Below are 26,315 nucleotides of genomic sequence, written 5' to 3'. Positions count from 1 at the left end.
AGGGTTTCCCCAACTGATAAGTTACAAGGCCCGTGAGGGAAAGTGGGCTCATTCAATTTTTGAAAAGCTCGTGGTTGAAAAATGAATGTTTGAAACCGACGGATTTCGGTAGTATTTTTGGGATGGCACTGTTTCATGGTGATGTGAGGAAAGAGGCAAGATTTTTCAATATATTGGCGTCTCCGTCGCGTGGCATGTTCAGCAAAGTGCGTATTGGCGTTCTCGAATTTTCAAAAACCACGATTGGGTGTGGACGGTTGAGGACCCGATTGGCAGCTGATGAGCGACGGCGTTGCATGTCGGACAATTATGACCATGGATGCTGAGTCGTGGTGCTGCGATTGATACTACATTGCTGTCAATTATTGAAACTGACTATCTTGCAGCACGGGTTGGAATATGTATTCCGGATGGTGCTATGCTGGATATTTCGAGACTCATGGTCTATGGTTCGCCAAAAGCAAATATGCTTCACAACTTTTTTGCATGTGCTGAGATGGAAACTCAGAGTAGGTGTGTTTAGCTTGCCCTCCGGGTAATTCTAACATTTAGATCAGTCTGGCTGAACAGCCCGGCGTTGAACGACTTCCACGGCTTCATTGGATTCAACAGCGTAAAGTCAAATCGTCGGAGGAGCTGACACGTTAGCTACTCGCAAGGATATCCGATGGATACGTTGTAACTCACCTCCACATAGACCTTGTTCAATTCAATCATGGCGATATTCCTCCCGAGACACTCCCAGCGACTGCCGCTCGCAAACGCCATCATGACAGTTTGCTCCATGAGCTTCGAGTTTTCCGAACCCTCCAGCCAGCGCTCCGGCCGAAACAAATCCGCGTCTTCACCGAAGATATCCTGATTCCGCATGATTGACCAAGGCGACCACGCGACATTTGTGCCAGCAGGAATGGGCACACCACATAATACTTCATCCTTGGTAGATACCTTGGGATATAACGCTGCCGCGGGGGGAAACACCCTCAGTCCCTCGAGGATAACGGCCTGCAAGTACGGAAACCCGCGTGCTTCGGCGTCAGTAATGGGCGACGAGATGTGTCCACTCTTGATTTCGTCATCGATTTCAGCTTGTAGCCGCGCGTATACCCGCGGTGAAGTCATGAGGAACAGCATCGTCGATTGGATTGCCGTGGCAGTTGTGTCTGACCCAGCGATAAGCTGTACCAGGGCCTCTGTTTCACTGTCCTTTTGATCCAAACCATGCTTCACAAACGACCCCAGCATATCCTGTTTGACGACGGGATCCTTGCCGTACCGCTCGCCGACAGTCTCCTTGGCAAACTTTATCACGTTGCCAATGCCGGCCATGTCTTCGATACGGGGCATGATCCATTTCAGGTACGGGGATTGCAACACACTAATCATGCCGGGTATAAGCGTAGTCGACACCAGAATATACACGGTCTGGTTCGTCGTTTCAATGTACCGAAACTTGTCTTGATCCTCGGCCAGATAGCCTAGTGTTTTGCCGAATGCCAGTGTCGATATAACATCTAGCGCAAAATACTGCACTTTTTGAGCTAGATCAACTGTTTTGTGGTGCTTCTGATCCGTTGATATGTACTTTGTGTCGATTAGTCTGACTAGATTGGCAACTTGCTCGTCGATGTGCTGGTGCAGATTGTCCACGTCTTTGCCGCCGTACCCGGGGAGCAATTTGTTCCGGATAGCATTATGCAGCTTGTCATCGACGGTGGAAAAGGAGCTGTCCCTGTAGGGATCTATGCGCATCCCGCGATACCACCATGATCGCGTCCAGCTAGATCTTACTGCCCAGATGCGACGCAGCTCAGTGGCATCGCCGCAGACTACCCAGTTTGGGCCGATTCTTGCCACGGGTCCTGTGAGGATAGTGAGTTAGCTATTGTTGGAGATGGATTTTGTAGCAGACACTGATGATTTTACTTGCCATATTTCTTGGTCACGTCGTGGAGGATAAAGTGCATCTGGCCAGTCAATTGCGTGAGCACAAGCCAGAATGGGGTCCAAGCCGCCCACCACGGGCCAGGAACATGTCGCAAACGCAGAAACGACGTCACTTGGTATGTAATGGCCAATGCCAACAGTGAGGCCGTGACTGTCAAAATCCACGACATTTCGAGCTGTTTGGCAAACCCGTGAGGAGGTTGTGTGTGATGCCCATGTCAGGGGATGCAGTGGTTTGTGATGTATCATATCACACTGCAAGTGCAAGGTTGCGAAAACCGAATCACGTGAGTGTGATGAGCGTCTACCATTTCTCGCATCTCAACAAGTACTTCTGCCATCCAATTCGTTGTGAGCTTGTGTTTGAGTGGTATCTGGGATGATAATCATTTGCACTTGCGTTGAGCGTGTTAACTTTCGATTTAGGTGTGGGTGTGGAACGGTGACATTTGGATGGTAACACAAGCTGCATGCACCTGTGGAATTGGCAGGTTTTCCTTGTGAGAAATGACGTCTTGTAAGCACATGTACTTATGCTTTTTCTACATATCATCTGCAACTGTTATTTGTTAACCTTCTGGAGGCTGAATCTATGTAGTACATGTGGAAGAGAAAACTCGCCCACCATACTTTAGCTTGCATGTGTATTTCCGGCCAATCGGTTAATCAGCCAGTCAGACACCAAAACGCTGAAACCTGAAATTGTGATCGTGAACTATCCTTTCTTGAAATGAGTAAAATCATTGCAAGTTTCATGGCGTAGAGTTCAATCCACCATTTATGATCAAACATTATCTGAATACTTGGACACTCTTGACATCACCTTAAGCCCCTTCCTGGAAAGAAGCTTGGCCACCATACTGCTGCAGCTGCCGTCAATGTCTAAAATCTAGTGCCTTCATGTCTACATCTCTCGTCTCTGAATATCGATCTCAAGCCATCAAACGTACACACCCACTTATCACATCACTTACACACCGCTCACTGCTCACTGCTCACTGCTCACTGCTCACTGCTCACTGCTCACTGCTCACTGCTCACTGCTCACTGCTCACTGCTCACTGCCCCAATCTCTTTTCACACCCCTTCACGTCCATTTCAATACTTTCAGAATCAAGCTTATTCGCATAACCAAACGCCTCACTGTCTCCAATCGAGGCTTCCATCTCAGTCATCAACTTTCTCTTCGCCCTACTCCAAATACCCGACATGACAAACGAAAATAATCTCTCGATTCTGTAACTACAATGTCAGCATTTCTCAATACCGAGTCCAAAGGTAAATGTCAACCTACACAACAATACCACAAATCACAATGGCAATATTCTCAGCCTCATCCCACTCCGCAGGCGCATACGGCCCATTAATCAACGTATAATTAGCCAAATACAGCGTCACTCCCCCAGCCAAGGACAATATAAACGCCAACCCATCAAGGCAATGCCCCATGCCTGATAAAGTATGGAGGTGGGCCATGAAAATCAGCAGCAACATATCCGCCGCAATCGCGACACACGCCTATATGTACTTAGTTTCGGGCCCATCGTCGGTTCAGGCATGTACGGAGCTTACCGCGCAAATCGCAGGTATGACCTGCTGATTGGGATTATCGCGATACCATTTCTGACGAATGTATACAGTTACAGCGAGGAGGCTGATACTCGTCGTTTCGAAGAGGAGGCGAGTGAGGACAATGGTCCATCTCAGGCGAAGGGAGGGTTGGATTTGCGGACGTCTGCTTTGCTTGGGATTGAGCATGTTGAATTAGAGGTGAGACGAAATCAACTTTTTTTAAGCTGCGTTGATGCGGTGCTGTTTTGTATGCTGGTCGTGGTGAAAGTGAGGCTGTGAGGCTGATTTCATGGCACATCAGGCGGATTGAGGCTCAGCCTGCAGTTGCGTCGGTAATGTGGCCGCAGAGAAATGCACCTGTACTTGTACCAGTACGTACTTGAACCCTGTCAAGAGAAATTTCATGGTTGTGAATTAGGACGTGGAGCAAAGACCAAAGTGCCTCTACTGGGGGTAAATAACACACAGGAAAGATATCACATATCCCGGTACATGCCAAGGCATATTAAGGTGTATTAGTGTATGCTTAACTAAAGGCAAATACTTCGTACCAGAGACTGTAGATACCTGGGTAGATAGGTAGTATTATGTATAACGGGAATTTAATAGACCCTTGTGAAACGCTGGTTAACTTGACGCAGTGATTCGATTTGAAGCTGAAGAAAACGCCTCATTTGTCAATTCCAAGTCCAATGGTAACTGATCGATAGCTGCGCATATCCTCTTGAAATGTAAAGGTACCCAATGCTCGTACACATTCTTCATGAAACGATATGCCGTCCACCTTTCCTTCCCATCCAACGCCGTAAAATCAAACGAACGGATGGGATGGCGGTAATACTTGGTGTCCTCACCATCTATCACGGGATAATGTCCGTAGATTCGCACGGACCTGTGGTCGTGGGAGATGGAATAGCCAAGGATCTGTCGGTGTATATCCCTTTCGCACTTCGCAGCACGGAACAGCTCAACAACGGCGCGGACAGCAAGAGTCATGCTGTGGACATTCTGGCAATCTGCCAAGTCCAGCGCAGACGTACCGCATTTAACTTCACATGTTAAGAACGAAAAATACATCAAGTAAGTCGCCATGAAAAAGGATACATCTCCGCCAAGAAAGTCACCAATAAATGGCGACAGCTTAGCGAGCTGATCGTCATTGAATGCCTCGCATCTAAAACCGAGAGAGTAGTCGGGCTGGGGCTGAGACCCAGTCAACGGTATTGAGTTGCTCCAGACCTCGTTGATGCTCTCTATTAAGATGTTGAGGTGTTGTGCACCACGTATACTCAAAAAATCGGCGGGAGGGACGATTAATGGCGTGATATCCCGCATGATTCGGTCCTCGTTTCTGTCTTCGACCCTGCGGCAGGTGTTTTTGAACAGGTCATCCTGAAAAGGGGTGTCATTCGGAACCGTTTGGTAGGACGCGAGGAATGAAGATAACTCCTTCTCACACTGCTTGGTGATCCCAAGATCTGATTCATGCATAAAGCTGGCTCTAGATTCAAGCAGTATTTTATAACGAGGATCTCCGTATGGCGCGCTTTTCTCTCCTCGTAGCTTCTGATCACTCCCAAAGGCGGATCGCTTGCGACTAAGTGATGAGAGGGATCTTCTTCGGGCAAGTATGCGGTCCAGACTACTTGGTGCAAAGTATTCTTTCGGCCACTTCCCTTCTCTTGCCCAAAAGCCAATACAACTGATCACTCCAGAGCTACCATCGACAACAGGAGATTTGCTCGGTTGATCTAGTTTAGTTGGTCTAGGAGATAATTCCAGGTCGAATCGAGCCGTGCTGGTGTCTTGGTTTTCGGTGGCAGGCGATGAATGACTCTTCAGCTTCAGGGTGGCCGACTGTGCTCGAGTGCGTGCCATGGTGACGAGAAAGACACGTAAGCGGCAATATCTTCATCTTGTGAGAGAAGCATAGCACTGCTCGGTAGGTTGTGAAGGAGGAAGATTTGAACCCACATGAAGACTCAGCTGCCCTTTGACATCACAGACAAGGCGGATCTGAAATGCTAGCCAATCATTTCACGCTGCCTACGCGGTGGCAAGTGGTCTTTGAGGCGTCGGAGCACTTCTTTGTTCAATGTTCTTTGTTCGTACCAAGTTGTTGTCTTCCAACACCAGATCTCCTCGTCTGAGTACACCGCAAGATTATTGTAGGATCTGCCAGCAAGTTAAGATCGGATTCTCGCCTTAGCCGGTAGATAGCTCGGTGACGCTATGTAGAGTTTTAGGTGAATAATAGTCACTAGTAACTAAAAGGCCGTGGTAATCGTCGCTGATGCTCTCCATCTCCCTCGCTCCTTTTCACGGACTCACAAGGTGACTCTCCTCTACGAGCCTCAAAATTAACTCTCAAATCGAGCCAGCTACCTCATACTAACACTCGATTCTGAAGCTGGAGAACTGAAGCAACGCTCACGCACTCTCTACTTGCTCATCGATCGACTGTCCTGTGCTGTCCACCACCGCACGAACATGGACCTCAAACCATAACCTTAGCCAGCCTGGCCACAGCATCATCATGATTCCACTGAACCAGGACCCTATCCGCCATCTCCTCCATCTTCATCACTACCAAAGCTTCCATCGCTTCAATTTCCTCTTTCGCAAGTAATCCAAGTCTTGCATGATAATCACCACTCTCATTCTCCCCAAAATACGCACCATCCAAATACCTCCAAAAGATAAAGTCAAAAGCCCAGCTATTCCTAGCGGCGTAATTAATCATCCAAGCTTTTTGCTCCCAGCTCTTTCTCATTAGCCGTGAAAGTGGCATCCCAGAGTCTCTTGTAGGGGATGTTGGACCTTTTTGCTCATCTTCCTTCTCTTCTTCTTCTTCTAAACCGCTTAAAAACGTATTCAGTCGAGGTTCATATGCCTCCATCCATGGATTATACCCGCCGGGCCAGTACTCTGGGCTCTTTAAGAGCAGCCACCAGGGGGGATCGAACGAAAACTGCGGCGGCGCAGCATAGGCAAACTCCCAGTCTATAACGCCTACTACGCGAAGATCTTGATCGATCAAGACGTTGGATGGACGTAAATCTTCAGAGTATAGCCGAAAGGTAGACTCGCAGTGGTGCTGCTGCCGACTAGATACAAGTCGTCGAAACAGCTGACGAGCAACGTATTTATCCCGTACATCATCCTCATCTAGAACCGCATCATTATGTTGGAAAGCTAGCTGTGCCATATGCATGTCTGCCATGGCTGCGTACCACTCGGCAGAGGTGTCGTAAGATTGGGATGGTAGTAGCGATGGGACTACCCCAGCGAACTCTACCAAAGAGTTCATGTTCTGAATCAGCGGCCGTCCTGAAGCAGAAAACGATCCATCATCTTCCTGCACCAAGGAACCTATTTTGGGAAATGTCAACCGAGATAGCTGCAGCAGAATGTTGGCCATTTGCCTGTAAAGAAACTTGAGCTTATCCTCGCTGATGTCGGCGTCCAGTACATGAGACTCGTCAGGTCCTAGAGTAGGGTCTTTCAAAGCGTCAGACATTGTCCTCTCGTGGTCTATATAATCCATAATAATGAAGGGGCCAAGGCCAGTAGGATTCTCCGCCGCAGTTCCGTAATGGTATATCCTAGGCACGGGGATCGTAGTGTTTGCAGCGACATAACGCATTGTAGCTACCTCGTACCTAACCTTTTCCTCGGGGAACTTGACAATGCCTGCATATGGTCCTAAGCAACACATTCAAGGCGAGTGGGTAGTCTGGCTGCGTACCTTTGCAGGGGATCCTCATCGCAGCGGATGAGCCATCACTATATTCGAGCCGGTAGAATATATTGTATCCGCCTCTAATCGGTGTATGAAGCCTTACTGCCTGGCCAGGTCTGTATTTTCGTATAAGGCTGCTGATTCCAAGGTAAATTTCACGGTCATGTAGTGACTTCTGCCACGATTCGACCTCTTCGTCACTCTTCTCCCACGCAAGGTCGTCTTTATCCATGCAAACACATCTCAGTTTCGGGGCCATTTCCAGTGATTTAAAACGTCAAGCTCAGAAAGAGTTGAAGAGTTGAAAAATTGAAGCAGAGCCGGAGCTATGATGGTGGCGTCCGTCTGTTTAAGGGTCGGACAAGATGTATGTCGGACTACCAGAAGCCAACGTAGGTAGGCGTGAAGCGACCAAGTAAAGTTGGGACGTCGAATAGTGATGTGGCTTGTGCTGATGCTATGTTACGTTCGCCTGATGATCATGATCACGGATGAAAGTTGCTTTCCGATCGTGAAGGGATCTGGCCGTCAATACTTGACAGTACAGAGTCAAGTAGATGATTGATCTAGGAAGATTCAGTACCCCGCCACCAAGGACCCAGATGCCTAACTAACTGTCTGCAGTCTGGGACATCAGACCATACCAGACCACATATACGGACCCCAGCTTGAAAGAGAGGACTGGACAGGGACAACAACTGCTGGCTAGAGTGAGGGTAAGTTGACAATGAAGCTACAGACGGGTGAGAATGCACTCACAAACCAAGAAAAACCTCTAGATTATGAAAATCCGCTTGACTACATGGTCTTCTTTGTACTTGGTCAACATCCAAAATGCACAAACGCTGCCCAAGCCAGCACATTCCCCGTCGCATTCCTACTAAACCTTCTCCCACCGACCCTTCCCTCTCTTACAACCTCCACGGCTCTGTGCAATGCATAGGCAAACACATCCTGCGCATCCTCCATATCTAAATCTCTACCACAACCTACTATGGCTTTCACTTCCTCTACCAAAAATCCATAAAAGCCCCCAGCCACATCCGCCGCCGCCTCATCATCCGCCTCCCAAAAGGTGCCCACCACATGAGGGAAGCCCATCAACTGGAACGCGCTCGCCACGTGTATAACCTCATCCAGCAATCGGGGAGCGGCGTTCTCGGCTGTCGAGCACGCTGACAAGTATGCAAGTTGCGCCGAGGGCAAAGTGAGAGCCGAAAGGGCGTGGATGCTGAGGTGGTCGTCTTGTAAGTAGAGGCCACTGCTCGATGGGTCGGTGGCATGTGTGGAACCGTGACAAGCGAAGTGCGCTATGCTGCTCTCTTGCAGGCGTGTCAGGACGGTGGCTTTGGAGGGATTGGAAAGGGTGGTTTGCTTGGTGACGCCGAGGGATTTCAAGTGACGGTGAATAGTCGACACTTCGGTAGCGACGTCGAGGTCTGACCAGCCAGTTGTGCGCGGCATAGACACTATGATGGCTTCATGGGACATCCATAATGGTGACGACTTCTTGGCTTTGGATCGGGAATGAGCTAGCGCTTTGAAGGTTGGTACATAGGATGAGATGACTTGGCTTGCTGCATTTTCGTCCGAAATGCCCCATTTATGCCCTGCGGCATGCAGAGGGCATAGTCCTACATGCCCACATGTCAACCACCACAGACGGGGAAGTCTGCCGTCTTGTGCTGGCTGGAGCCCGAGTTCACGTAATTTCGACAGCACGGGCTGCACAATAACGTCCCACAACCATTTCAGTGACTTTCGTAACCTCTTGTTGCGTTCATGAAGAGTGTCATCTTCTCCTGATGTAATGTTTTCTCTGCCAACGAGAAGGCGAGCGTTTGTGGCCAGTTCCTCGGCATCGAGTCCTGGTAGAGGAAGCAAAACCACGTCCTGCTTCAACGGGGTGTTCACAACGATGAATGCGTCACTGCGTAAATCCGTAACATTAACAGCGACAATGGGGCCACGACTCGCAAGTTGGATCAAGTCTTCCGCCGAGGGCGGCAGCTGGAACAAGTCAAATCCGGGTTTGCTGCGGATTTGGCGTTCGGTATCTTCCAACTCGAGGAGAACTTGATGCCGGCTCTTTTTCAGCATCTCTTCGGCGTCAAACTGTTCAACAGTACTTTCGATATCGACCTCACGTCCAAAAGAGAAGTATTTTGAAACCCCTAAAAGCTGACTAACCTCACTGTCAGGTGTACTTAGTATTTCTCTCAAGGTTTCCAGCCTCTCGCAGAGCTCCGGATACGCAGTTGCTAGCGCAGAGATGTCTGAGTGCGAATCAATCATGATTCCGGCCATAACTCCTCGGCCCGCTTCTAGCACAACAATTGACTTCTTTGCGCTCAAGCCAGCCTGAAGCGTTATCGAAGTGGCGACGGCCGAGAGTCCGTATAGATCGCTGAGGACATGCTGGTGGTCCTTTCTACGAAGAGACCGAGCGCATATTCTGGGCAACAGAGTCAAGGCTTTTTGAAGATGTGCACTTGCTTCTTCCCAAAGGGAGGTCTGGGTACATATACTTGCAATGCACCGATATGACAGGATCCTGGTTTCAGGACTAGCACCCTCGACCGCAGCAGCCTCGATGCAGAGACTCTTCGCCACCTCAATATCATCTAAAGAGTTCGTGACGTTCCACCGGTGTATCATGAGGGTTGCCAGTCCGTTCAGCACAAGAGATCTGTCTATGTGATCGTCTGGTGTCGTGCTTAGGGCTTCCTTGCTTCGCGCGATGGCTTCTTCCAAATCCCTCTGGTTCCCATCAAGCTCATATCTGGCAGACAGAGCTTGTGCAAGATTCGAGAGTGTAAACGGACGTCTCATGTAGTACTCAGGTGATGGTTCTAGGCTGCTCGCCTCTCTTTCAATACTAATCATCTCATCCAAGTCCGCCCTTGCTGCGGCGGAATTCGGTTCGAGAGTCCAGTATCGGTACCACAACCAAGCAGCCAGATTGCACATATATAGCTCCCGCTCGGCTGATGGCACAGTTGTCGAATACTCAATGGCATCTCGCTGTCCCTGAATCGCGGCTTCCAGATCCCTTGTATCCCCCGCACGTAGATATCGAAGGCCCTTCCAAGTCCCGACATGTCCGACAAAATTTGGCCTAATAAGCGAATCCGCTGGTAATTTCGGCAAAGCGAAATCGCCAATTTCGATCGCTTCCTCTAAGTCCTCGACTGCTTTGGTGAGTCGATAGCGGAAGGTAAACCAGTTGCCCAAGTTCTCCAAGCATCCCAGGGTCATTTCTTCCATGGGAGCAGACGTCTTCAACGCTGCCACGGTGCAATTAATTGCTTCTTCTAAATCCTCGAGTCGCCCAAGCTGTCGATACTTCAATCCCAAAATGGCACCCTTGTTGTTTAGAAATTTACCTCGTTCGGGTCGTGTCCTCGGCAGCACGTCGAGCGCCGCTGTTGCGTCTTCAATAGCGCTTTTGAGGGTCTCGTCGTTGCCATTCTTGGTATAGGAATGCATTCTCCACACGCTACGGTTCATGAGATATATGGCAATATTTACAGGATCATCTTCTGCATATATCGCTTCGTCGAGTCTGGAGATGGCTGTTGAGAGATTGGGCGGCGGTCCTCCAGTGCTGTATATAGTGGCTGCCCACCGTATCCATCGGACAATGAGATTCAAACGATCTGGATCATCATGATCGAGCAGCCCCAGCAAGGAATCCAGGTTTTGAAAAGCATCAAGGAGACCTGCTGAGTCCTCCACAATACTACATCTTGCAGAGTAGAGCATGTGCAGGTTTTGCATGTAATGCCGTCGAATGTCAGGTTGAGTAGTTGCCGAGATGGCGTCTTTCTCGCTTTGTATCATCGCTTCCAAATCATCGGGTGCCTCGAGTTTCTCGTACCGGAACGCAATTGTGGTGGCCAAGGTATTACAATACCGGTCTCGGAGAGCATCGTTAGGATTCTGTAGCCGCACTGCCTCCTGAAGGTAGTATATGGAGTTTCCTAAGTCGCTCATGTCTTGTACCCCTTCATACCTCAAGAAAAGCCTTTGACCCAGATTGTACATCATTTCGTTCCGGTTTTCATGGTCTTCAGGCAGGTGACGAGCTGCAACTAGCCCAGCTTCAATCGCCCTGTCGAGATCATCAGGAGCATGGTCCGTAAACTGCTGGTACCTTGTTTGCAGCCAGTCACCTAGATGCATGGACTTCTCCGCCAACTCAGATTCCGATTTGGAAACTGCAACCGCCCTTTTCCCGTAGATGATTGCTTGATCGATATCCCACCTCGAAGTCAGCTTGCCATATCTGGCGAAGAGCCAACCACCCAAGCTGTCAAGGATCATCGCCTGCTGAGAGTCGGCTCCAATAGGAGTCGCAGCAGCCTCCAGACCGAAGTCAATCGCCTCACTAAGGTCTAAAATGCTTCCCGCTTCCTTCACATATCTCTGATTCAGAAAGGCGCCAGCGTTGAAGAATATTAGAGCTCTTGCATAGTGGTCCTTGGGGATTGTGAGCGCTGCGCGTCTAGCACTACCAATCGAATCCTCGAGGTCAGACCGCAATCCAAATTTCATGTAGCGATTATTCTGCGATGTTCCAAGGTTGCTCAAGTATCCAGCTTTGTCTCGGGATCCACCTGGGCATGAATCGACAAGTGCTCGGGCTTCTTCAATGGCGCGGTCAAAAGAGTCTGGGGAAGACATCTGAGAGACTATTGCAGGTCTTGACGTCCGGAGTTCGTTCTGATTTCAGACATATCTGATATGATAAAAAGCTCATGTACAGAGCAACCTTTTTGCTGAGTTCGACTGGCCTTCTGCAGCTGAGGCGAAGAGCGGTCTGGCCTTGTGCAAAAACCGAGGGGGTGGCTTGCTTCACAGCCTCGAGCTGAGTCTGTCATAAAGAATGCCATGGACCTGCCTTCAAGGACATCAAACTCGAGAAGACATCAACCCGTAAGCACAGCTTCAGAGTCCTTGCCATCGCGAAAGAAAATGCCATCGATATCCTTCATCTTCACCAGTACACCCCTAAGCAAAGGGGACATCACCCTCGGCTCACTCATCCCTGACGTCCGGTATCCGCACCAAGATGCCTTCTCGCCGCTCTCCATCCCTCCAACAGACATCAGCCAGGTCGAAGACAAGAATTTCGACGGGCGACTGCGATCAGAGAGCAGTGCTTTCTTCAGAGCGTCGCTGACACGCATCTTCACGGCCAGCGCGTCCAGAGACAGAGGCTCCACGCTGGGAGTCACCTCCAAGCAGGCACGTATGTACCAGCTTCTCCAGCCAGCTCGCATTTTTGAGCAGCTGTGTGAGCTGGATGACGTGAAGAAGTGGCTGGAGAAGCAATATCGTAATAAGCGGAAGTCGGTCTTCGTGACGGGATATCGCACGTTGGTAGATGCGCAGCTGGTGCAAGAGCAGCGTGCAGCCACGAAGGTGGCCGTGGAAGCTACGATTCCCGTCGGCGCGTTGGCTGGTGTTGACCCAACTCCGGCTGGAGCAATGGATGTTGGTGTTGCGGCTGGACACTCGAGGCAGAAGGATGAGTCTGGTGCGTTTGAGACGGTTGGTGAGAGGATTTATGCCGTTTGTTATAGAAAAATCGTGTTGGGCTTTGTGGGGGATGAACAAACGGCGGATCTGAAGCCAGGAAACAAGTGGAAGGCTTTCGGCCACACGAGAGGAAAGAATGACGGGATTGAGCGGCCAGTTTATGAGGCCAGTATTGCTGCGGAGGATGTTCAAGGTTCAGGCGAAAGTCAGACTTTTGTCAGCGATGATGGTGTGGAAGAGATCTTTGCTGAGCTGGGTGACGAGGAAAGCGACGTGGAGGACGATGAGATGTGAGGAAGTCGACTACATCCTGGCAAGGACCTAGTAGCTGACGAGAGTCGTTGGTGAGGTTGAGAGTCATGTGGGGACGGACTAGATAACTTGACATTTCCAGAAACTGAACCTTGTTACCTCTGCCTGTGGGAAGCAATAAACACGGATTGAATCAATCTTCAAACTGCCCAATAACTCATTGTTCTGTTGAAGCCACTATAGAATTAGCTGATAAATATATAATAAACTTTCTGGTCTGCGGCAATGGACCTACCCTGGAAAGTGATGGTATACCCTCGTTTGCCTCCCTTTATCGCTAACAAACTTATCCCAGCCTATTCGCGAGCAGCTGCCGCCATGAAAAGTAACAGCGCTTGAATTCTCTCCCTGTGTCCCCTAGGTGAGATTGTGGTGACATCCTCGTGAGAGGTTCAATCAAACTGCCTCTGCACTGCTGCCATCGCTTTTTTTAACTAACCATTGAGTTAATTAAAACTACATGCAAAGAATTTCCAAGTCCGCTAAGCTAAACAGAGCCAGCCCCCGATACCATGTATGCCAAAGGTCAATGATAAAATCTGAATACTACAACTGTAAATGTCGCCCCAGGTTTAAACCTTACTCTACACTCCTCACACACATCAACGGCGCGAATAGCTGCTCCCATCATAACTGGCAGGGGACTCACTCGGCTTCTTAGGCACAGCAAACCCATCCCTTGGGCTTGGTAAATACGCGTCCCTGATAAATCTATCCGCCTCGTGAATAATGCGTATGCTCTGTTCTACGCTAGGACTTCTCGGTCCGCCTATAATTCGATGCCAGCCTTGTAGGAGCTGTTTCAGGTGTTCGCCCGCCATGAGAACTTCTGGGTCGATAAGACTCCGGAGTGATGGAACACGACATGCGGCCAGCAATACAAGCATGGCGCATGCCATGCTGGAAAACAGTTAGAGTTCCGTCACTGTGAGAAAGTGAAAGATTGGAAACCACTTACGAAAGTGAGCAGATCCACGTATCAACAAGAACAGTCTGGGAAAAGCCTCTTAAATTGAGAATGTGCATCAAACATGCATCCAGACATGCTTTGCAATTTGTTCTGGCATCTTGACTTGGAGCACTGGCACTCAAGTCGTCATTGCCGCCGCGGCTCCCACTAAGAAGCCACATTAGATAGGGACGGTAGATGACACTTCTGCAGGTAAGGTATCGCTGCCTCAAGAATCCACTAGCCGCATTAGATGCTGGTTGCATATCGACGGTAAAAGAAAAAGTGGGTGGCAAGAAATTCCGCCATTCGTCAAGTTGATGTTGAAGTTCGGCGACAATATAAGGAAAACGAGCGGTATCAAGGGCTGCCCCAGTTCCGCTAGCATACAGTAGCTGGTGAACCCGATTCAAGAGTCGGCGCATACTGATACAGGCCAGAAAGTAGAGGGAAGATTGCTCTTCCTCGGTTGGAGTTGTGTGAGTGTTGTAGGTGCCTGGTAGAGGAATGGAAGACTCTATCCGGGAGATGCCAGAGACTGGACTGGCAGACAGCTCTGCAATGTAGTCACTTGAACAAGTCAGCAGAAAAAGCGCCATAAGGAATACATGAAGCTTCATACCTTTCGAGGATATAGCAAGACCAGAATATCCTCCTGGTACGTTCTCTATCCTCATGGGATGCCTGGTCTGGTGGATAAGATAAAAGCATCATGCATTTTGCTGCAGTTGCACCGATGTATTCCCAAGCTTGGAGTGGTCTTGCTAAGAAAGCAAAGTATAAGCTACGACAACATTGGTCAGCGATTTTCACCCGACTCATATAAAACAAATGGCACTCACCCTACGAAGAACAAGCATTGAGCCGACAACGATGTGACGCCGAGATGCGCCACATATGCCTTCTTCAGCGCCGCGTCAAAGTACACATCACCCATCTGCCTCCGAGACGCCCGCCGCCTGGCATCTTGGTCCGACACACTGCTACCAACCTCCATGTCCGTGGTTACTTGGCTGGCGCACCCGAGCGCCATGGTCAACAAAGCAATGCATGCTTCCACGTTGTCTTCAGGCGTTACTCCAGAGTTTAGCAAAATCCTTGTTCGTTCAATCTGTCTCTGTGACATGGTAGGATACCAAAAGTTGACATTGTGCTCAAAAGACTCCAGTATGGAGTTGACGTCCTCTGGTGTTGCGTAGGGGTATATGGTGGATTGTTTGATAGGTAATGTAAACCTTGATTGCTCTAATTGGAATATGGAAGTGTAGTCGTTACGCAAGGATGGGAAAACATCAAAATGGTGCCATGACAAAACCGATTCGGTGGTTGATGTGTGCATAGAGTCAAGAACCGCGTTTTCGAAGCTGTTACCTTTGTCAGTGCGGGCATCATTGACGCTGATTGGCGTCCTAGGGTTTGGATGCGATGTTCGACTAGATTCAGCCTCTGTGACGGGTGGTGAGTCGACATAGGGGCTGGCTGAGGCCGGGACTGTAGCTGGAGATGTGGCGTGTGCACCTCGAATGGCGACAGATGTAGTTGCATGTTGAGCCTTGTGAAGGTCAGCCGGGGACAAGTGGCAGACGAGAATGATAATATGGTGATTGACTGCTTACAAGAGTAGAATTGAGTTCATGAAGGGCCTTTTCTATTCGCAAGACTCCATCAAGAACCAAATCTGTCTTGCCACGTCTGGTGATCAAATGTCAGTTTCATTCCGCAAAGCATTAAGACCTTCATGTCAAGAATTGCGGCATGGATCTTCTTACGAGCTTGCTTCAGAACCATATGCACATGGCTGATCTGAAGCTACACAAGTAGCACATGGGCGATTGCCGTCACATCTACGCCTCAGTCAGCTCGTATACCATAGTTGTGTAAGGGACGAGATACTTGGGCAGACGTACCGTATCTTGCGACTGCGACATACATCGCACTAGTGTCGGCAGAAATTGAAAGTCAGCCAGGCTCGTCTTTATGTCCAACTGTACCATATTCATCGTGTCGGGTGGTCCATAGCCCAACTTCCCAAGTGTTCTTACCGCATGCGACGTCCTTAGCCGCTTCCTCGAGGGCTCAGACAGTGTCGGCGGATCCGCCGACACCAGGTCTTGCATATTCATGGGAGGCTGCCTCAAACCAGGATCGGCGCCGTCAATTAGTGATAATTGCCGATGATGGCGCCTTTCTGTGTCTCGTTTGCTGGCAAGTTCTCGATCCGAGGCGGGCCGAGAAGGGGCATGAGAGCGCACAAAGTGAAGGAAAACGGCTGGCTGCCAAGTCCTCTCCGTTCAATTCTACCCGCAACGCCCACTCTCCGTCGCACCTTCCCACCAGACCACCCACTCAGCAATACACAACACTCGGCAGGGCTGCCGTCTAGGATTCTGCGGCGGTAAAAGACCAGAACACAGGAGTGTGTAGCCGGTAAAATTCGTTTGGTAGAATATTTCACCAAAAATTGCATCCAACCATCAAATTTTGATTTGCTGGATGGCCGTGTATGCAACGAGGATTGCCGTCAAACGAAATGTCTGGAAATGAGGTCCCTTGTTACGGAACCATCGAGATTCAAATGTGGGGAAGGTGCAGGTCCAACATTGAACCGATTCGTGGACTGCCGTGCTGCCCGGATGAATGGACTCGAACCGGATGAGAGAGCTTTAAATTGTTACGAGTATACCAACGTACCGAGAAAATCACGACATTCAGGGCATACAGAGGAGCTGAGCAAATATGAAGAAGGTCTGGTCTCGTTCCTCATTTTCCGGAGAATGGGGATGTGGAAACAGGGCGGAGGGGATGTGGTGGGTTGTGGAGTCTTCAGTTCACTTGCAGTCGACGCAGCGTCAGGTCCTTTCGTGGATGTGATATTCCGGGCGATCGGCCCAGACCTGGCACAAACTAAGGACGTCGCTAATAATTGCTCAAGCAAATTACGGGCATTATATACATAGAAGCGGTAGTCATCAGTCCAACTTCCCTGTAGCTGTCTTTAGCTCTTGTATTTATCCCATAATACGATCGGCCAAGTACAGAAACGATAATATATGCTTCCCTTGTCTCTACAACTACTAGTTGACATATACTTCCTGCTTACATCTATTAACGTTGCAGTTCAACTAAGCAGCTCGACTTGACGACCCATAAAAGACCTTTGAGAACCAACAGACTCACACACTAGCTACCGTCTTTGTGTCCTCCGTCACATTCAACGTGTTCATCACCGTTTGTGCGCTTCGCTTCTCCAAGCTCTTCTTCACAGGATTCGGTGCTTCAAATACCTCTGCCAGCTCCTCAAGCGTGCGGTCTTTGGTCTCAGGGAAGAAGAAGTAGATAAAGACCGCCTCAAAGAGGTCCCAGAAGACAAAAACCAGGTAGAAATAGTAGTGGATATTTTCGAATGCTGGCCCACTGCTATACTGAATGACAGTAGAGGCAGCAGAACTGGCAAAATTGCCAATAGCGGTGCCCTTAGCACGGGTTGCCGTGGGCAAAGTCTCGGCAATGTACATGGACTGAAGTGGTGTCCAGCCAAATGAAAAGACTATACCGAAGATGAAGATGAACGCCACCGTGGTGTTGGCCGCTGCCGTGTTAGATGGGTCGTCTATAGACAACTTGCTGGTGCCCGTTAGAATGGCAAAACAACAAGATGCGAAGACGATAGTGTACAGCAACAGAGGTCGACGACCGACAACATCAGTCATACGAGCGCCGAGAACTGCCCCTATTAAGCACAGGGCAGGATTGACGCCGTTGAGCGCGAGCTGCTTTTGCGGGTCAAGTATTCCAGCGTTCTTCAACATGACGGGTAAATAGTAGGAACTCAAACTGTTACCGCTGATTTGCCCGAAACAGGCCATCCCGAGAACACAAATAAGACGCCGGCGGGCACTGTGTGTATTCCAAAGCTCGTGATAGTCCCACCATTTCTTGTCGGATGCCTCAGCAGCGATTTGGCTGCTCATTTCATGCATCTGCAGTTGAACCATGGGGTGTTTCTCATCTCCTTCACCGTGATATGTGGCGAGGACCTTGATAGCATCGGCGTGACGGTCCTGCGCCATCAGCCAGCGAGGAGATTCGGGCAGCCAAAACACAACTAACGCGACTATGCCGGAAGTAACCATTTGGCACCAAATGGGAATTCTCCAACCTGAGTTGTTATTGATAAAGCTGCAGCCGTACACGGTCCAGCTGGCAATGATGCTGCCGATATACCAAGTGCAGTTATACAGCCCAGTGAGTGTCCCCCGCCATCGTGGGTGAGCCATCTCACTGACGTAACATGGTGCCGACACGCAGCAGAAGCTGACACCGAAACCGAGAACGAAACGCCCAGCGAGGAACTGACCGTGGTTTGTTGATGGTGCCTGTACGCAAGTACCAATGATAACGATAAGGCAACCAGTGAACATTCCCCATCGTCGGCCAAAGTAGTCGTTTACGGGGCCTGTGAAAAAGACTGCCGCGACCGAACCGATATTGTACATTGCGAACACCAGGCCGGTACTGGAACCAGCAGAGTCCCTGTCGCTCTGGGTTACTACTATGGATCCATTCGGCGGGAGCGATCAAACTTACATGCCAAAGTAGTTTTGATAGGATGGCATAGCGTTTAGACCACCCATTAGTGAGCCATCATATCCGTTCTAGAGGAAAGGTCATATTAGTCAGGGGAATAGCATACCACGCGAATAGTCAGAACGTACCAGACAACCGCACAGATAAGCGCAGCCCAGGACAAGATACAGCCGAAACATGGAAAATGTCCATGGAGAGCTCTCCCTCTGATCGACATCGTCACTCAGCTGTATAAGAGCCCCTACGTCTGGGGTGTCATCATGGTGACCCACAGCAGGCTGTTCTTTTTCGGAGACTGCCATTGCAAGAGTTCGATGGCAGGTGACGTTGGAGCGGCGAGTGTATGGATGAGTGAAGCAAGAAGCCGGGCCAGGTGCCAAACGGCAAGAAACCCACCAAGTAATAGAAGGCTATTGCGACTGAGAACTGAAGATTGGCAGCTGGTAGATGAGGAGGTCAAGCGACGACTTTATACTATTCGAACCACGCTCCCGTCAACGGTTCCAACACGAACAGGGAATGAGTTAGCAGTTTGTGGCGCCGAGAAGCAGATGCCGGGTGAAAGACGAGAAAGAGGCTAGGCAGAAATAGAGCGTTCAACTATCAACAGGGCTGCAAGGGCTCAGGCGAGCCGTTGGCCGAGAAAGATGGCCACACTGGCTTCGGCTCTTGGCCAGATGAGGAGTCTGAGGAGAACTGTTCGGTTCGAGCAAGCCGCATTCAACCCTGTTGGCACATGTCTGGGGGAGCAAATTACCCCAGAGACCCTGAATGAGTTGATAGGTACGAGTCAAGTACCTACTCCAGCCCAACAGCGTCCCTTGGTGATGGTGCCAATGATTCTCCACAGGCAATTGGGCAAGCCCCGATCATGTTTGGGGATTCGACTGGGGAGGAGCTGACAACTAGGTCGAAGGATGAGTTAACTGACACAGAGGCGACCAGACCGTTGACGACAGTGTGCGTCCACAACTCCGCGCTAGTTGCGCTAGAGTTGGACATTGCAGCCCATGAGCAGAGGAGTGAGCAAGGGGGAGGCTGGATCTGGCAGTTGAGAGGACCGCATAACCACCAACCAACCACACAACCATCGGCTCCGGTATCCCCGAGCATTGAAATGTTGGCTTCAATTGAAGATTCGTCATGCAACATTCAACAAATCCCGGTAATATTGAAAACAGTTTTTCAAATGTCCTTGATATAGTGTTATTTTATGCATCCATTGGGGCGCTTCTTTTTGTGTCCCAAATCGTGGCGCTTCTACTCCGTACTGCGGCTGTAAGATGCAACAACTCTTGCTCTCAGGTCAATTTCGACATCCCGTCATCCCCGAGCACGAACCTTGATATTCGCCAGCCATTTCCCCACCCCTTGCAGCCAGCGCATTTTGGCTTCGAATCGAGATCTCAATGGACTTGATTCGCCAATACGGCGTGTATTATGATTGGTGCGCCTTAAGTGTTCCTGAGGCCATTCTGATCAAGCAGCCTGACCACTTGAGCATGGCGTTTCTTCCCCTCCAGACCTGCTCCGACTTCCCCGCGATGGAGACGAGGGTCAGAGTTGGCAGACAGCGACGATCTCTCTCCGCCAAATAGTTTACATACGGACTTTTGACATGTCTCATTCGCGGCTTGTGTCCGACCAGTTGCCTAGTGCCTGTCTCCACTGGAACGTGGCTTTGGAGACGGCCATTTATTGACTTTCCTAGCGAGCCATGTGGTCGGGTAGAAAAGAAGGCGTCTCCTGTTACAAGTTGTTGGACGGCACTGACAACCTCTCATCATCACCTGCTTACATCTGTAGGCTTTTCTCATACTTGCATTTCAGCCCCCTTTCAGCCTGAGACCTGAGTCCGTGCATTTCTTTCGTCCCTGGTGTTCGAACCGCTCACATGGGAGACAGCATGAGATTCCAACCCAAAGGGTTGCCATTGCAACAAGACGAGTCTCGTCCAGACTATTGCAACGAGGCAGTGTTTAGGAGAAACTGCCTGCCTACTCGCTCCCATCACATCTCCGAGACGTCATTGCTGTTGAATGGTAGTTGGGACTTTCACCTAGCTTCCTCTCCTGCAGAGTCACCAGATCCCACTACGTTCAAATCTGTTCCTTGGGAGAAGTTGACGGTCCCAGGCCATTGGCAGCTACAAGGCTATGGCAAGCCTTGGTACACCAATGTACAATACCCGATTCCTGTTTGTCCACCATATGTGCCTACAGAAAATCCAACAGGTACCTACCGACGCATCTTTCATGTGCCGTCAACGTGGTCAGGAGATTCTCAGCTTCGACTGAGGTTCGATGGAGTTGACAGTGCATACCACGTCTGGGTGAACAAGAAATTAGTTGGATATGCTCAAGGATCTAGAAACCCTTCAGAGTTTGACATTTCAGATTTTGTGCATCGAAATGAGTCCAATGAAGTGGTCGTCAAGGTCTATCAGTGGAGCGACGGCACCTATATTGAAGACCAAGATCAGTGGTGGCTATCTGGTAAGCCCCTTATTCATCACGGAAATATACTCAGGCTAACTTTCAAAGGAATATTCCGAGATGTCCATTTGATATCTTTTGCCAAAGACATCAGAATTGAGGATTGGTTTCTCCGAACTGACCTAGACGAAAAGTATGAAAACGCCACTCTGCAGGCTGCTGTGGACCTCTTCACCACCAGCGAAGGGAAGCTGTCAATCTCGGTCTCTGAGCTTGACAAGAACGGTGGCGAGAGGCTTGTGTCGGCAGAAACGACTGTCAACAAAGGTGATACCAAAGCTGAGATAAGCCTTCAAGTTTCCAACCCCAACAAGTGGACTGCAGAGACCCCATACCTGTACAATGTGGACATAACTCTGAGCAACCAGAACGCCGCACCACAGACCGTCCGACAGCGCATTGGATTTCGAAAAGTTGAGCTCAAGAATGGTCTGATGACTGTAAACGGTGTTCGAATCCATCTACGGGGAACAAATCGCCATGAGCATCATCCTCACTTTGGTCGCGCCGTGCCCCTGGAGTTTGCAAAGCGTGATCTAATTCTCATGAAGAAGCACAACTTCAACGCTCTGAGATGTTCACATCAGCCAAACCACCCAGAGCTACTGGATCTATGCGACGAACTGGGTCTCTGGGTCATGGATGAAGCCGACTTGGAGTGTCATGGCTTTTACGATGCCGTAGCTCGACCCCTGGATATCCCTGAAGAAATGGACTACGAAAAGCGGAAGCAACTGGCTTTCCCCCAAGCAGCCCAGTATACCACGAATAATCCGTCGTGGAAGGCAGCCTACCTCGACAGAATGGAGTGCCTCATTCAACGGGACAAGAACCACACCAGTGTCATAATGTGGAGTCTCGGAAACGAAGCCTTCTATGGCAATAACCACAAAGCAATGTACGCTTACGCAAAGAAAGTCGATCCTGGAAGACTCGTTCACTACGAAGGAGATGCGCATGCCGAAACGGCAGACATGTACAGCTACATGTATCCGTCGGTTAAAAGAATAATCAAACTCGCAAAAGAAGAAGGTGTTGTAAACGGCAAGTTCGAAAAGCCAATTATCTTGTGCGAATACGCGCACGCCATGGGTAATGGGCCGGGATGGCTGGAAGATTATGAGAATGCGTTCCGCGAATACCCGCGTCTGCAGGGCGGCTTTATCTGGGAATGGGCGAATCATGGTCTTTGGAAAGAAGATGCCGGTTATTATGCGTATGGAGGTGATTTTGGCGACGTTCCAAACGACGGTACTTTTGTCATGGACGGGTTGTTGAGCAGTGAGCATCATCCTACGCATGGTCTGCTGGAGTTTAAGGCTGTCAACCATCCTGTTCGGTTCGAGGTGAAGGATGGTCAGCTTGTGGTTGAGAATTGCTACAATTTTGCCGACCTAAGTCACTTAGCTGCTACATTCAAGTTGGAGGAGTTCGGTGAAGAGTAAGTACGCGCACTGTTTTGAAAGCACATTACAGACACTAACGGCGTGCAGTGCTCATGTACTCGCTTCTGGACCATTGCAGCTGCCAGCCGTGCAGCCTGGCACCACATCGTCTATCCCGCTTCCGGATGCTGTGGCCAAATACAAGAGCAAGGAGGAAGTCTATCTAACCATCTCTGTCAAACTTGGCCAAGAGACTTCTTGGGCAACGGCAGAGCATGAGGTAGCATGGTTCCAGCACCGACTGCAGCAATCGGTCAAGCCCGCATCTCCGTCCGTTACCTTGGACAAGCTATCTTCCAAACTGCGAGTCTCCTCTGAAGGTGCTATCATTACCGTATCTGGAATCAATTTCACGTACCGGTTTGATCAAGCCCGTGGCGTTATCAAAAGCTGGATCGCAAACGAGCAAGAAATACTGGAAACAGATCCAGCCGTCGGGGCAGCTCTATACTCATCCTTCTGGAGACCAGCCACTGACAATGACGTCCCCCAGTCTTTGCCATACTGGCAACGTTTTGGAGTTGACCAGCTTACCAGTCAACTTCGCTCGCTTCACGTCGATACTTCCCAGCAAGACAGGGTGGTCGTCAGAGCTCACACCTTCATTACCCCTCCTGTTCTCGCATGGGGATTCGACTGCGAGATTGACTACATCATCTCAAACACCGGTCTGCTACGTATCAATGTCACGCGCCTCGCCGCAACAGGGTCTATACCAGATCACATTCCTCGAATTGGCTTCAACTTGCGCCTAAACAAAGCGCTAGACAAAGTGAAATGGTTTGGTCGCGGACCCGGCGAGAGCTACCCTGACAAGAAGGCGTCTCAGCGTCTCGGCATCTGGAAGGTCGACTCTGTACCTGATCTACATACGCCGTATGATGTTCCCCAAGAGAATGGAAATAGAATGGACACTCGGTGGGTGACGCTTACAAACACCGCTCCTGACCCATCTGGTATTCGAGCTCGGCGCATTGGCGACAACGCAACATTTAGCTTCGTTGCCAGCCGTCATAGTGCTGAGACTATTCAAGCTGCTAGACATCCTCCGGATCTCGTGGAAGAGAATGCTACTCTGTTGAGACTGGACGTTGAAGTTGCTGGGGTTGGCACGGGGGCTTGTGGGCCAGGCGTGCGGGAAGATTTGAAGGTTAAATGTAAGGAGATGTCTTTTGGATTTGAACTAGAGGCCATTTAGACATTGTTTAAGAATAGACATAACGTTCTACACGTTCTCCAGTGAAATCTTGCTGATAACGCAACATATCTGTATCAATTGGCAATGTCAATACTTTCCAAACAGGACTTCTCCCTATCACACATCATAGCTAACTGACAAGTTTATGGCCCTCCACTCCAGAAAAAGGACGAACGACATACCGCCCCCAAGAGCGCATCATCAAAGTAAACCGTCAACCTAATACCCTCGGGGACAATATGTCCCACGCCAGGAAGACCCGGCGCGTTTCTCAACAAGTCAATCACCAACTTGGGAACCGCCGTTGCAAAACCCAACATGCACTCATCATCAAAAGCAACAGGCTCGTCCCCCGCAAAAGCCTCTAGAAACGCTCTAATACGAACCCCCAAAGCCCCCAGATTCAAATCCCGCACCTGTAGAGTCCGTGGCTCGCAAAAATAAGCAAGGAGATGGCTCTCCAAATTATCACTATGAGGATTCCCCATCACGGCTTTTCGGTCAAACGTGATCTTCTCAATTTCGTCTATCGACTTGCAGGACCGGAAAGGAAGGGCATGAGTATACAAATACGTCAGAACAAGCTCATTCAGAAGCTCAAGGACATGTGTGCGCCACTGCTCAGGAATACGCGGTGGATACATCGCAGGCTGTGTGTAGAACTCATCGATTGAATTTTCTGCGGGGATCTTCCTAGGTCGCGCGGAGTGTATCAGCAGGGCTTGCAGGTCGTGCGTGTCCAGGATGTAATGTTTGGGGTCGAACGGTCCGAGGCGTTCGTCCTCAGGGGGCGGAGTGATGGTGCTTTTTGCCATGTGGTTTAGACCATTGGGAAGAGGTTTGTAAAAGTCGTGGATCTTTTGGATGCCAGATAAGTCACGGCCTTCGGAGACGATTCTGAGGAACCATTCCTCGTCTGATTCGTGTTTGATGATGGGTTCTTGCATGCCAGGGAAGTTGATTTGCTCAAATTCGGTGGTTGTGTGGAAGAGGAGAAAGGCACGGGCTTCGCTGAAGTTGTTGTCGAAGAGGATTCTGCCAAAGTTGTATTCTGAGCCGGGAGTGTGCATCCAGACACCGTTTGGTGACGGCTGTCGCTGTCTTGGATCTTGGCATGCCCATATTTTGACCTGTGTTTCTGTATGTTCTTGGTCAATGATGCCGATGCAGTCGTCGTAGAACATGGACTTGGCGTCATAATCGCCAGACATGGCAATGATGTCTGACTGGCAAGTCTCATCGTAGTAGCACCAATCGTATCTGTTGATGAGGTAGACACCTTCTGCTCTGGTTTCATCATTGTTGGACTGTTGCCCCGGATCGCGTTGGTATGGTGATCCGGCTACTCGGAGAATCTTGCGCAAACTTGCGTTTGGATCTTCGTCAATGTGACAGGCGAACCATGCGCCGGGAATTGACGTCTTCAGCCATTGAAGCTGGTATGCGTTCCAAGAACCAAGTCGTGCAGGGATGCTGTAACGTCCAAACTCTTTGTATTCTGCGTGCTCTGTTTCCTTGCGGGTATGGGGAGATTGTGAAGTTTGCCAGAGGTTGTGCAGACCTCCGAAAGCGAGACGACCACTTGTGATGTTGAAGTTTGAGAAGGAGGTAGGCTGGGTAGACATTTTGATTTGATGCTATCTTAAGTGACAGTTCAAGATGATTGAGGCATGTCTATGGTATTCAGCGTTTATATAGTTCCCATCTTTCGTGATCGACACTCAGAGCGTGAATTCTACCTAGCATAACGGTAGTTCTTCAGGCAGCTAGCAAGCTGTCTTTGCTTCGCAGGGATATGCGGCACGGTATGGGACAATTTCTTTCCCAAGTCGGTGTCCATTGCGATTAATCGCAACCTGAGTCAAGAATTCACGTTTTGGGTAAGAGGTTGTGGCCCGTTTGTAGGGCATCATGAACGCTTCAGACGACGATGCGTGACGGGACTAGAAACAAGCAAATACATTCGATACTCGTAACTTTCACCGTCCATAGTCAATCTGGACAAGGCGAGTGATTCGTGACAGTAAGATTTGCACGCCATCAGCAAAAATACTCAGCTGGGTAATGTGGTGTGAGGCATGTTTAATTGTGCAATAGCATCACTGCCGGAAGGTGCCCTGGCATCAATTGATCATTGCCAATGAGTTATATCCCTTGCCAGAAATTGTCTGCATGGCAGCCACGAAGCCAATTCAGGTGGGAGTAAAGATGCGCTTCTGGTCTTCCAATTAATTGGTTGCATAGACAAGAATGCTCGAGACTCTTGGGAACATCCTTTTGTGGATGGTCCCTGGCTGATGAGTCACTTAAGAGGGCCTTTGTTGGTTTAACGAAATGATCGATCATAAGAAGGCAGCGTGGTAGTTTTTTTGCAGGCAAATTCAGTCAGGGCCCATTCAGTATTTGAATACTGCCAAATATTTCAAGGCAATATTTTTAGTGCAGTGTTAAAAGTATTTAAATGTGTAAAGGGTTCATGTATCGCGCAACTCAGTATATGCTAACACATAGTAAGATGTATTAG

The 26,315-nt window shown here is 49.6% G+C and overlaps 8 protein-coding genes across 8 annotated transcripts; 2 read left to right on the top strand and 6 right to left on the bottom strand.

Annotated features, from left to right (window-relative positions):
- Positions 1-519: 519 nt before the first annotated feature.
- Positions 520-3,705, bottom strand: VFPPC_04876 (benzoate 4-monooxygenase cytochrome P450; the record flags this gene model as incomplete). The annotated part of the gene is made up of 5 exons (XM_018284146.1): positions 520-636; positions 688-1,862; positions 3,053-3,183; positions 3,242-3,465; positions 3,520-3,705. 5 exons carry the CDS (start codon positions 3,703-3,705, stop codon positions 520-522), a joined length of 1,833 nt encoding a protein of 610 aa, XP_018145515.1.
- Positions 3,706-4,146: 441 nt separating this feature from the next.
- On the bottom strand, positions 4,147-5,397 carry VFPPC_04875 (reverse transcriptase; the record flags this gene model as incomplete). Its single annotated transcript, XM_018284145.1, has 1 exon — positions 4,147-5,397. The coding sequence occupies one exon, from the start codon at positions 5,395-5,397 to the stop codon at positions 4,147-4,149; it is 1,251 nt and encodes a 416-aa protein (XP_018145514.1).
- A 619-nt stretch (positions 5,398-6,016) lies between these two features.
- On the bottom strand, positions 6,017-7,520 carry VFPPC_04874 (protein kinase-like domain; the record flags this gene model as incomplete). Its single annotated transcript, XM_018284144.1, has 2 exons — positions 6,017-7,212; positions 7,274-7,520. The coding sequence occupies 2 exons, from the start codon at positions 7,518-7,520 to the stop codon at positions 6,017-6,019; spliced, it is 1,443 nt and encodes a 480-aa protein (XP_018145513.1).
- Positions 7,521-12,238: 4,718 nt separating this feature from the next.
- Positions 12,239-13,099, top strand: VFPPC_04873 (hypothetical protein; the record flags this gene model as incomplete). Its single annotated transcript, XM_018284143.1, has 1 exon — positions 12,239-13,099. One exon carries the CDS (start codon positions 12,239-12,241, stop codon positions 13,097-13,099), a length of 861 nt encoding a protein of 286 aa, XP_018145511.1.
- Positions 13,100-13,701: 602 nt separating this feature from the next.
- On the bottom strand, positions 13,702-16,189 carry VFPPC_17681 (C6 zinc finger domain-containing protein; the record flags this gene model as incomplete). Its single annotated transcript, XM_022429370.1, has 9 exons — positions 13,702-13,709; positions 13,767-14,017; positions 14,076-14,636; positions 14,689-14,850; positions 14,909-15,618; positions 15,683-15,758; positions 15,836-15,910; positions 15,974-16,002; positions 16,109-16,189. 9 exons carry the CDS (start codon positions 16,187-16,189, stop codon positions 13,702-13,704), a joined length of 1,953 nt encoding a protein of 650 aa, XP_022285592.1.
- Positions 16,190-17,239: 1,050 nt separating this feature from the next.
- Positions 17,240-18,955, bottom strand: VFPPC_17682 (sugar transporter; the record flags this gene model as incomplete). The annotated part of the gene is made up of 3 exons (XM_022429371.1): positions 17,240-18,599; positions 18,654-18,721; positions 18,782-18,955. The coding sequence occupies 3 exons, from the start codon at positions 18,953-18,955 to the stop codon at positions 17,240-17,242; spliced, it is 1,602 nt and encodes a 533-aa protein (XP_022285591.1).
- A 1,604-nt stretch (positions 18,956-20,559) lies between these two features.
- Positions 20,560-23,791, top strand: VFPPC_04869 (beta-galactosidase; the record flags this gene model as incomplete). Its single annotated transcript, XM_018284142.1, has 3 exons — positions 20,560-21,148; positions 21,197-22,589; positions 22,642-23,791. The coding sequence occupies 3 exons, from the start codon at positions 20,560-20,562 to the stop codon at positions 23,789-23,791; spliced, it is 3,132 nt and encodes a 1,043-aa protein (XP_018145509.1).
- Positions 23,792-23,934: 143 nt separating this feature from the next.
- VFPPC_13714 (histone-fold protein) lies at positions 23,935-25,416 on the bottom strand (the record flags this gene model as incomplete). Its single annotated transcript, XM_018291486.1, has 1 exon — positions 23,935-25,416. One exon carries the CDS (start codon positions 25,414-25,416, stop codon positions 23,935-23,937), a length of 1,482 nt encoding a protein of 493 aa, XP_018145508.1.
- Positions 25,417-26,315: the final 899 nt, after the last annotated feature.

The sequence above is a fragment of the Pochonia chlamydosporia genome, chromosome 3 (genome assembly GCF_001653235.2).
Source record: "Pochonia chlamydosporia 170 chromosome 3, whole genome shotgun sequence".
In the NCBI taxonomy this organism is placed as follows: Eukaryota; Fungi; Ascomycota; class Sordariomycetes; order Hypocreales; family Clavicipitaceae; genus Pochonia; species Pochonia chlamydosporia.
The sequence above is the reverse complement of the archived record's forward strand: the minus strand, read 5'-3'. Positions and strand labels throughout refer to the sequence as shown.